Raw genomic sequence first — 11916 nt, forward strand, 5'->3', positions numbered from 1 at the left:
GATTGTGACAGACTTCTCAAATCAACCAATGAGAAAGGCTACCTAGGTGAAGGTAGACTTATGCCAATCTGCAATCAAATGCAGAGTGGATTTGAGAAATGTGTTTGATTTGCACAGCAGCGTGTCCCGGTAGGAGGGAGTTGAGACTTGTTATAGAAGTGTGGTTCTGTGAACTGGATGGCTTCTCAGACAGAATTTCCATTAAATTATCAAAATTCTTAGAATTCGGAGAGTGTAATACATGCCACAACCCTTTTACTTTGAATCTCTATATACTGTAAATACCACGTCAATAGTACCAACTTACTCATGTGCCTTTGATTTTATTTAAAACATGTTTAATTTACACTCACTCACTTTTATTCAGTATGTGACTTTGCAATAAAAAAGCACATAAAAAGTTTGAGAAGTTACAGCATTTTCCGTCTCAAACAGAGTCCCTTTAACTTCTCCTTTCGTGTCAAATGACGACTTCTTCCGTGACCTTCCTTCCCAGAGTCCTTTAAGTCTCCTCACTCCTTCATCTTAGCCACGTTGTCTATGGAGCCCGTTGGGTCCATTTTGAACAGCATGAAGTGCCCCTGCACCTGGGCAGCACTGATGTTGGGGTGGGTGGCCAGCGCGCTCTCCGCAAAGCGGTCCCCCTCTGTAGCCGACTCAGCTGGGTAGAAGCGTCGGAACATCTGGGTGAGCTGCCAGTGGGTGCAGTGGCCCACATATTGTTTCAAGTCCACACGGCCCGGCCTGATCAGAGCTGGGTCCAACCTATAGGGATGAATGGAGATGGTAGTCAGGATACACAAAGGATTAGATCACAATACAAAATGTTGCTAGATACTGTATTAAATCTCAAGGTGGCTCATACCTGTCTATGAAGTTGGTGGTCATGAAGACTATTCTGGCCTCTGACGAGGCCACTCCATCCAGAGCGTTGAGGAGGCCACTGAAGGTCAGCCTGCCCATGCCCTGGTAGGCCAGAGGGCCTGTGGGACAGAGAGATGCAATAATGAGTCCTAAAAGAGCAACCGAACTGGAAGGAAGAGTATTGTTTTTATTTTATTAAACCTTTATTAAAGTAAAGAGTCTTGATCAAACCGTCCCCATAGTAAGCACAGTGAATGACAATCAAGTAAACATTAACTAACCAACAGTTGAAGGCGGAAGTTTATACATACTGGAGTCATTAAAACTCCTTTTTCAACCACTACACAAATTTATTGTTAACAACCTATAGTTTGGGCAAGTCGGTTTAGACATCTACTTTGCGCATGACACAAATCATTTTTCCAACAATTGTTTACGGACAGATTATTTCACTGTATTACAATTCCAGTGGGTCAAAAGTTTACTTACACTAAATTGACTGTGCCTTTAAAGAGCTTGGAAAATTCCTGAAAATGATGTCATGGCTTTAGAAGCTTCTGATAGGCCAATTGGCATCATTTGAGTCAATTGGAGATGTACCTGTGGATTTATTACAGACCTCTACATGCTCTACATGCTTTGGAAGTAGGAAAACCGGCAAGATCGGCAGTGTTTCAAATACTTGTTCTCCCCACTGTACATACTTTCGGTGGGCAGCAGCTCTCGGCTGACGAAGGCGGCGTCCACGTCCTCCAGCAGGATGATACTCTGCTGCGGCGCCACGCTCAGCAGGTGGTTGAGGCGGTCGTCAGACAGGCTGCGGTCGCTCAGACTCATCAGGCAGATGCTGTAGCCCAGCTCTCCAGCCAGGGCAGTGCTGAAACACACAGACAGAGCATGCAACAACAAAACATTCAGTTCAAGGAGGCTAATGCCATCTCGGTAAACTGGGCCAATTGACAACAGCAAAGGTAAGTGGAAAATCATGTCAACTTGTATTTTGAGAGATCTATCCCTTTAAACTGAATACATTTTATAAGGGATTATACACAGATAAGTGTGGAGAGTAAACACCACTAACACGAAGCTTCAAAGCAAGGTTGGGGCTGCCATACTACCATCATCAGCATACTCACATGAAGCTGCTTTTCCCACAGCCTGGAGGTCCATACAGCAGATAACCTCTCCTGTAGGGGATCCCTGAATGCAGAACACAAAACACAACCACATTAACCCTGACAAAACCACACACTCATCTGCTTGTATGGTGAAAAGGAATGGGGTCAATTCAATTTCAAAACAGCTATTCATTTGTCATTAATTACTGAATTGGAATTACCTCGGTCTGTGTACCACTTGGGGTTTCCGATGAACTCCTTCACATCATCTACAATCCTATCGGCCAAGCCCTCTTCCAGGACCACTGAGCTGAGGGGCCGTCGTCGCCGTGGGAACCCAAAGGGCCTCCACTCAGAGCCCAGGGCCGTGTACATCACCGTCCGACCCTCCTCCTGCTTCAGGGCCAACTCCCTGGCTGCATCACACCCAAACAGACAGACAGAGCCAATCAACTCCATTTCACAAGCTAGTAATACAGCCAATCTCCCTTATCTGCAACAGCCAATCAAATCAGATATCAAGTTGTGTGCACATTTTCCTGGGCCACTCTCAGTGTCTACTTGTCTCGATGATTCTAGTGTACCTTCTTGCAGGATGTTGAAGAAGACGTCTCTGTTTCTGCCCATGGCGGTGAACGTGACTGACTCCCAGGGAGTGCCTGTGTGGAGGTCCACCATCTGTTTCTCTCTGGTCCTCTCCACTCGGATCCACTTCCTCCCATACCTGCACTCAAACAGGGATGGCAGTCAGCACAAAGTTTACCAACTCACACTCTGAAAAAAAAGTGTTTTTCTAAATTCTGGTATGTGTTGCTACAGAGCTGTGTACATATAGTCAGGTCCAAAATAATTGGCACCCTCGATAAAGATGAGAAAAAATAAAATAAAGTGAAAATTGAAAATGTTATATTAATACAATTGCTCAAAGAAGGAGAGGCAACCAGTTTTCTGCTAAAATGTCCTGATACTGGGTAAAGTTCATGACGCTGTTGACCTTAACAAAGACCCCGTGTGGCTCAGTTGGTAGAGCATGGCGCTTGCAACGTTTGATTCCCACAGGGGACCAGTAGGGCTGGGAATTGCCAAGGACCTCACGATACAATATTATCACAATACTTAGGTGCCGATACGATATGTATTGCGATGAGATACTATGATTTTATTAAGATTAGATGTTCCAATCCTATTTCTCACCATATGTCTGCTGCAGAGGGATAAAAGAGAGCCATGAGAAAACTAGTTTTGATCATTCATGGAAATAAAAGTGCTGAAAACAAATTGGTTCCATATTTAAAAAGAAGATGGAGAACAAGCTATGAAGGAAAGACACGAGTTTTGGTGCAGGTACAGCCAAATAGCGCAAAAATATTGCAATATTGTCAAAATTATACATAAAAAATAATATCCCGATATGTAACCTCATCAATATTTTCCCCCCAATCACTAAGTGGGTATGGGGTTCTTTTATGAATATGCATATTTCTTTCTACGCAAAGCTCACCACTTGTGTGCATGGCCAAAGAGCTCTATTTTCATGTAATCGGACCATAGCATCAGTTCCAATCCAAGTGCCAATGCCATTTAGCTATCTCCAGGCGTTTACATTTGTTGGATGACATCAAAAAACATCTCTTTCGCCACACACACCAGTGGTGGGTTTTGCAGTGGTGGGTTTTGCGTCGAAATAATGATATTCAGAAAATAACCACTTATCTACTGTAAAATATGGTGGTGGATCTTTGATGTTACTGGTCCTGGTTGAGGTCAATGGCATGATGAACTTACCCAGACAGTAGCAGGACATTTTAGCCAAAAACCTGGTTGCCTCTGCCAGGAAGCTGAAACTTGGCCGCAAGTCAATCTTCCAGCGAGACAAAATCCACACAATTTTTTTTTAATTGACCACAAAATCTACATTTTGCAATGGCCATCTCAGTCTCCGGACTTGAATCCCATTGAAAACCTGCGGTTTGAATTGAAGAGCGCAGTCCGTAAGCTCAGACAAATGATATAAAGGATTTGTAAAGATTCTGTATGGAGGAATGATCTCAAATCCCTCCCAAGACTCAGTGCTGTTATCCTCACAAAGTGAGGCATTAAAAAGGTATTGAAAAAATCGTTTTTACCACCCATATTTTTTAGAAGAATTATTACTTATTAAAAAATACATCTCTCTTTGGGTATAAAATATATTTTGAGCACACAATATAGCTCAGTATGTTAATTTCTTTTATAGTGCATTTTTTGCTCATCTTTATCAACGGTGACAATTTTGGACCTGACTGTGCCTGTGAAGAGATATCCTACTGTATAGTATCTGTTGACAATGTTAAGTTCCGCATATATTTTCTCACATCAGCTCAGAGAAAAACAGAGCAGAACTATGAGAGACCACTACGACAACTCATCAGACAACTAATCTCTAACTAATCAGAGAGTACAGTCAGGGTTATTGAGTCTTGTCAACATTTTACCAGATTATGTGGTTGCCAGGGCTGGGGTGGAAGTCAAACTGTGTGTGTACCCGTCCACTCTCGTGCTGCATGTAAGAGGTCTCCACACTCAGGTGCTGCGTGTGCTTGGCGTGCTTGGTGATCCAACTCAGCAGCCAGTGGTAGCTCTTGTCCCGACTGGGCACCTCCAGGGTGATCATGTAGTTCCTCCGGAAGAAGATCATCCCAAATTGAGCTGATTTCCTGGCCACAGCAATGGCCGAGCCCACCCCCACCAGTCCAAAGCCAGCCCCAAAGTAAGGGTTGTCCTTCAAGGCATCCACGAAGTCTGATAGAGGCATGGTCCTTGTGTTTCCTAGCTATGTAGCTAGGCTACTCAGAAGCTATACAACACCTCGACCTAGAAGAAAAATAAGACTTTCTTACAGCTAGCTAAATTACAGTCAGTATCATTATTAGTTAGCTAGCTACAGGCTCAGGCTGGTTGGATGTCTTGCTCTGATCACGCCGGTAAATTTAACTGTCAGAATGTTGTAGCAACAGACAGAAGATTTGAGATTTTGTGCAAATAGAGAAGGTAGCTTGTTAGCTGGCTATATTATAGCTTTCGGACACAACATCGGGAGTTGTGTAAATCAAATTTGTTTATTGTTCTTTTATTGGTTGGAGTTCAACCAATACACAGACACCTGATGTTGTGTCCCACAATTTATTACATACGTTATGAGCATCCCAAAGAGGTGTCCTCACAGTCTTCCCTTTCCAGTCTCATTCCTAGAACCATGGCACCCTTGGCCTTGTTACACTACAGATTTGGCATATAATTTCCACAGTGCTGTGGCGATGCTGTGGTTTGGTTCATCAGCGTCTCGTCAGCAACACTAAAAAGGTACTTCCGGGTCACGGAATTTCGAAAATGTTTCTAATAAAAGTCCCCAAAGTAATATTAGAAAACTGTCAATAACCTGTATTTATTCACGATATATGGAAATTGTCTAAACATGAACAACTATTTATATTTGTTCATATTTAAGTGACAATTGCATTAAAAATGGTCCGAGGTCAAATAAATGCCCCCAATGCAAATAAATCACCTTGTATGAAATACATATTGGCTTATAGAGCTAAACCTATTCTAGGTGCTGCAGTAAAAGTATTGTAGAGAATACTCTGTAGGGTAGGTAGAATGTATATATAGTGGCATTTCATGTAGCACTGAATTACACAGAGTGTTGCTGGCCTTTTAGTATATTTTCAATATCATACATTTTCAGTCGCTCAGAAAAGGATAGAAAAGCAAACATCTTAAATTAAATGGATAAGTTATTGTTCTGGACACTGTGAATGCACTAGATTTCCATGTGCCATATTCAGGCGATATCATACATTCAGATGAAGATGGTATCTAGACCATTTCGAGCACACTCACTTTTCCAAAATGTGATTATTGCGCAACAGGACAGTTAAACCGCACTGTCCTCAAACCAATCCATGCTGCCTGCTAATTATCTATAGGCTGTTTCAACTTGTCAATTTCTAATTATTTTCAAAAAGTTGTATTTTCTAACAACAGTTTGAATTGAGGTGTGTTCTGCCTCCTCATTAATGCACATAGAAGTAGCCCATTTCACTGTTGCAGGCAATTTACAGTACCAGTCAAAAAAATGGGATGCGTAGAACAGCAGAGTGAAGGGAAAGCAGCCAACAAGTGCTGAGCATATGTGAGAACTCATTCAAGACTGTTGGAAAAGCATTCCAGGTGATGCTGGTTGAGAGAATGCCAAGAGTGTGCAAAGCTGTCATCAAGGCAAAGGCTGGCTACTGAAGAATCTCACTTGTTTGGTTAATTAACACTTTTTTGGTTACTACATAGTTTCCATGTGTTATTTCCTAGTTTTGATGTCTTCACTGTTATTCTACAATGGAGACAATAGTAAAAAAATAAACAAAACCCCTGGAATGAGTAGGTGTGTCCAAACTTTTGACTAGTACTGTATATACAGAAACACACAGACACACTTTTTTTTAAACAATATTTTTCATTTTTTCTTCCCTTTTTGTAAATGTATTTCTATAGCTGCCTTAAACTCTGTGAAGTTTTGAGAAACAGGTAAAATCACATACATTTCTATAACTCTCATCCCCTTGGAATGAGTGCAACCAAAACAAAACTCATCGCCAATATGGCAAAACATGCAGTCAAAATAAACGTGTGCCAGGGCTACACACTGGCTAAACACAAAACGTATTGATTTCCCACCCTTGAAAGACAATCAGCAAACAAGTTGTCATGACCATGGACAAGGTGGAAACTCCTGCAATATGAGAATCCAGCAAATAAATTGGTGATTTGTGGAGCTCGTCTTTTTAAAGAAAACAAGAGGGTTATGATTGGTAAAGACCACTAGAGGGGTAGAGACCGATATGTGCTGTAGAGCCAGCACCAAAGCAAATGTCCAACCTCGAAATATAAATGAAAAAAAACAAAGCCGGTAACAGACACGTCATAAAAAGGGGTAAAATTCAGTAATAATAATAATAATAATAAAATTAAAAAATAAAATAAAACATGTAATCACTTAGGGGGGTGCACCCACAAAATGCAGTCAATGTGATGGCGCATTGATTAGACAGACAGTTTGGACCATCACACCAGATATTCTTGTTATTTTTGTGCCCTGTGTAGCAGAAAATGGTACAGTAAAGAGAGACCCCATCTTTCCATCCAGTACAATTGAAATCCCAGCTGTTGGCAACAAGAAACAGATTGAGATCTGTAACATGTCATCCAGGCACAAAATCTACAAGGGGGCATTTCTGGTCAGAGCTGGATTTTGACACTTTTTAAGATAGGGGAAAATTAATGACACATTTCTGTTGGCACAAATAGGGAAGGGGTTGGCACGAGTACAGAAGGGGTTATATATTTATGAAGTAGTTAATGAGCCTCAGACGCAAACAAACCACTTGATTCAGAAACAGATTTGTCATTCCACAGTATGAATACTTCTCCAATCACACAGTTGATAAAACGTTACCCGTTTAAATGTTTCTAAATACTACATCAGCATAGTAAACTACAAAACAACTAATAGTAGACTACAAAACAACTGATAGTAGACTACAAAACAACTGATAGTAGACTACAAAACAACTGATAGTAGACCACAAAACAACTGATAGTAGACTACAAAACAACTGATAGTAGACCACAAAACAACTGATAGTAGACTACAAAACAACTGATAGTAGACTACAAAACAACTGATAGTAGACTACAAAACAACTGATAGTAGACCACAAAACAACTGATAGTAGACCACAAAACAACTGATAGTAGACAACAAAACAACTGATAGTGGAACCGAGGGACATTTCTGCAGAAAGCATAGGAGAATACCTTGTTGGTTCAAATCAACAGAGCAAAGCATGTAATATATCTAAGAATTCAAAAGCCTCTTAACATTCAAGCTTTCATGTAACCCATGCCCCAAAGACTTTGCTTGCAAAAATGGACATGTCTTGGATCAAATTACCTAGAAGATTTACTCTACCTTGCATATTGTGTGATTTCCAGTATAGTTACAGTTTCAGAATACCCATTTGTGAAATTTTATACATGTCATGGCCAGCTTTGGCATGTAAACTGCCCCCGAAACATCAAAGTCGTCAGTGTGCTATAGTTTAGAATTACTCAACAAATTGCTGCACAAAGACAAATTTTGTATTGTGTAACATGACCGGATAAGGAGTGCAGGGGTTCTCCACTTTGGTCTGAAAGTAGTCCTACACTGTCAAATGCAAGGAATGTGATTCCTCTAAACTTCAAGACATTCCTCAGCCAACTCGAAGGAAACTGAGAATTTTGATACAATAACCAATGGAAACCGGTTCAGTGATAAGATAATAGATGTGTACCTTGATTTTGTAAAATATCATTTGGAGGATCACTTTGTGTTGATCTGCCCCGCTTCCTTTGTTAGCCAACAGTTACAGAATCTCTGTGCCACCAATTGTGCAAGTTCTCCCACTTAAAAAGATGAGAGAGGCCTGTAATTTTCATCATAGGTACACTTCAACTATGACAGACAAAATGAGAAAAAAAATCCAGAAAATCACATTGTAGGATTTTTAATTTATTTATTTGCAAATTATGGTGGAAAATAAGTTTTTGGTCAATAACAAAAGTTTATCTCAATACTTTGTTATATACCCTTTGTTGGCAATGACAGAGGTCAAACGTTTTCTGTAAGTCTTCACAAGGTTTTCACACACTGTTGCTGGTATTTTGGCCCATTCCTCCATGCAGATCTCCTCTAGAGCAGTGATGTTTTGGGGCTGTTGCTGGGCAACACAGACTTTCAATTCCCTCCAAAGATTTTCTATGGGGTTGAGATCTGGAGACTGGTTAGGCCACTCCAGGACCTTGAAATGCTTCTTACGAAGCCACTCCTTCGTTGCCCGGGCGGTGTGTTTGGGATCATTGTCATGCTGAAAGACCCAGCCACGTTTCATCTTCAATGCCCTTGCTGATGGAAAGAGGTTTTCACTCAAAATCTCACTATACATGGCCCCATTCATTCTTTCCTTTACACGGATCAGTCGTCCTGGTCCCTTTGCAGAAAAACCGCACCAAAGCATGATGTTTCCACCCCCATGCTTCACAGTAGGTATGGTGTTCTTTGGATGAAACTCAGCATTCTTTGTCCTCCAAATACGACGAGTTGAGTTTTTACCAAAAAGTTATATTTTGGTTTCATCTAACCATATGACATTCTCCCAATCTTCTTCTGGATCATCCAAATGCTCTCTAGCAAACTTCAGACGGGCCTGGACATGTACTGGCTTAAGCAGGGGGACACGTCTGGCACTGCAGGATTTGAGTCCCTGGCGGCGTAGTGTGTTACTGATGGTAGGCTTTGTTACTTTGGTCCCAGCTCTCTGCAGGTCATTCACTAGTTCTGGTTCTGGGATTTTTGCTCACCGTTCTTGTGATCATTTTGACCCCACAGGGTGAGATCTTGCGTGGAGCCCCAGATCGAGGGAGATTATCAGTGGTCTTGTATGTCTTCCATTTCCTAATTTCTTCAAACCAAGCTGCTTACCTATTGCAGATTCAGTCTTCCCAGCCTGGTGCAGGTCTACAATGTTGTTTCTGGTGTCCTTTGACAGCTCTTTGGTCTTGGCCATAGTGGAGTTTGGAGTGGGACTGTTTGAGGTTGTGGACAGGTGTCTTTTATACTGATAACAAGTTCAAACAGGTGCCATTAATACAGGTAACAAGTGGAGGACAGAGGAGCCTCTTAAAGACAGGTCTGTGAGAGCCAGAAATCTTGCTTGTTTGTAGGTGACCAAATACTTATTTTCCACCATCATTTGCAAATAAATTCATTAAAAATCCTACAATGTGATTTTCTGGATTTTTTTTCTAATTTTGTCTGTCATAGTTGAAGTGTACCTATGATGAAAATTACAGGCCTCTCTCATCTTTTTAAGTGGGAGAACATGCACAATTGCTGGCTGACTAAATACTTTTTTGCCCCACTGTACATAACTACCTCAAATTCTCCAGTATCCCTGCTCATTGTACATTTGGCACTGCCACAGACCCTGTATTGTATATACTGGAGCTTACTTTCTCTAGTTTTTCTTATTTCCTGTGTTTTGAAAAATAATCGACTTTATACTATTTGATATTGAATAGTGCATTGTTGGGAAAGAGCTAGCAAGTAAGCATTTCACTGTACTTGTGCATGTGACAAAACTTGAAACTTCTGTGTAACTGTTGATCAATTTGGTTAATTAACTTCAATGTGATGAATACTTGCATTTCTCTTGACTTTTCAAATAAACATATTGTAGGTTGTATTTTTTCCAGTGTCTACCAGAAGGGAAAAAAAAGATAAAAGATATGTCTTTTACAATATAAGCTATTTTGGAATGACAATATATGCATCCTATGACACAGTGCTATATTTGAGCCCTATAGTGTCCGGGCACCCCATTTTAAGAAGTTTGTTTTGACCACAATTAAAGTCCATTAATGCTTCATATGACTTAGGTTTTAATTCATACTCACCCTACTGAGTCTTTTCCCATCTCATTTTAGCTGAGACAGGTAGTAGACAGTCCAGTACAGTATATTGCATAGAAAGCAATAGTAATGGTGTCTTTTTGTAGGCACTAACTCCGCCATTGTTTGTTGTACAAAGCCTATGAGGAAAAGACTAGAATTTTTGAAGAGTTTTGAGATAAACGCTGAAAATAAGTTCTTTGGTAAACACAGGCTTTGGAGATCTTATACGTTTTGTTCTCATAAAAATAATCTTCAGCTAATCAGCTAATGTTACCTTTTGTGAATTTTGAAGAATTTATGTATTCAGAAAAAACTTAAGACTTCATAATTCATAAAGGTAATGTTAACTGATTGATACTATCTCATAGAACAAAACGTATAAGATGACTTCAGTCTTAATTTCAGTGTTTATCCCAAAACCCTTTTCTTTCCCCATAGGAATGGCTGAATGAACCAGAGGTAATTAAATACTGTTTTTTAAGACTACCAGCTGGCAAGCTCTATTGGGCTATGGAGGGGGCAGAGTAAAAAGCCAGCAGCAGTTCACATGACACAGTCCCCCTCCAAAACTAAACGTTTGGTTAGTAGTCTGACTTGTCTCTTATCTCTTTCACTCCCCCAGGGTTCTGTGTCTATGAATCTCTTTTAGCCTTGAGGCGCTTTCTCATAGACACCCTGTTTTGACTGCAATAACTCACACATCTCTCAGATTGTTTCTTATAAGAAGCAGAGGCTAGAAAATAACTGTGGAACAATATTAAACCTTATAATGCATATATATATATATTGCTAATCTGTAGTCCAGGACTCTATCGATGTAGTGAGGGATGGGTCTTATAGCCCTTCCCCTTCTATTAATACAACATTAACATAATCAATTATCAAATCAAATCAAATTAGATTATTATAATACATCAAAAAATTTGCAGCCCCTATTATGACCCCAAGGTGACCCCCCATCAGCTTTAATTTAATTTTGTACGAATTTTAACAGTATGCTCTATGACTATGCAAAGCTGCCAAAAAATATTGATTTCACAGGATGCTGCTGAGGGGAGGACAACTCATAATAATGACTGGAATGGCATGAATGTAATGATATCAAACACATGGAAACCATGTGTTTTATGACATTCCATTTATTCCCTTCCAACCATTACCTTCCCAAATAAGGTGTCACCACCAAACTACCGTATCGTATCATACACAGCGTTTTACCGAAGACTTTTATTTTGAAGGCAAACCGGAAAACTGGAAGTCTTAAAGTTGCTATCGGGACACTAATGTCACGGATAGAACAATTAGTTATTCTAAATCGTTGTTCATGTTGTTGCCGTGAATCATGTGGCGACCTCTATAATACTTCCGGTGTTCTATGAAAATAGCTCCGTCTTTTCAGGGCGCA

General features: G+C 40.3%; 1 protein-coding gene across 3 annotated transcripts; it reads right to left on the reverse strand.

Moving 5' to 3' along the window:
• Nucleotides 1–307: 307 nt before the first annotated feature.
• LOC115136607 (mitochondrial chaperone BCS1) lies at nt 308–8102 on the reverse strand. Of its 3 annotated transcripts, none has more exons than XM_029672376.2 (8): nt 7990–8102; nt 4457–4835; nt 2567–2706; nt 2204–2398; nt 2001–2064; nt 1569–1741; nt 866–983; nt 308–765 (listed from the first exon to the last, which is right to left on the reverse strand). In XM_029672376.2, exons 2-8 carry the CDS (start codon nt 4774–4776, stop codon nt 513–515), a joined length of 1263 nt encoding a protein of 420 aa, XP_029528236.1. In that variant the 5' UTR covers nt 4777–4835; nt 7990–8102; the 3' UTR covers nt 308–512. The 3 variants fall into 3 exon arrangements, with proteins under 3 accessions (XP_029528236.1, XP_029528058.1, XP_029528329.1); XM_029672198.2 differs by lacking the exon at nt 7990–8102 and adding an exon at nt 5156–5421; XM_029672469.2 differs by lacking the exons at nt 4457–4835; nt 7990–8102 and adding an exon at nt 5156–5369.
• Nucleotides 8103–11916: the final 3814 nt, after the last annotated feature.

Source organism: Oncorhynchus nerka, linkage group LG1, assembly GCF_034236695.1.
Source record: "Oncorhynchus nerka isolate Pitt River linkage group LG1, Oner_Uvic_2.0, whole genome shotgun sequence".
Taxonomy (NCBI): Eukaryota; Metazoa; Chordata; class Actinopteri; order Salmoniformes; family Salmonidae; genus Oncorhynchus; species Oncorhynchus nerka.

Excerpts from the sequence above, each read along its gene's own strand:
- LOC115136607 (XM_029672376.2), bottom strand. The coding sequence starts at position 4,776 with ATGCCTCTATCAGACTTCGTGGATGCCTTGAAGGACAACCCTTACTTT. Across the intron at positions 2,707-4,456 it reads CCTGGCAACCACATAATCTG|GTATGGGAGGAAGTGGATCC; the intron begins GTAAAATGTTGA and ends GTTTGAGTGCAG. Across the intron at positions 1,742-2,000 it reads TGTGGGAAAAGCAGCTTCAT|CACTGCCCTGGCTGGAGAGC; the intron begins GTGAGTATGCTG and ends TGTGTGTTTCAG.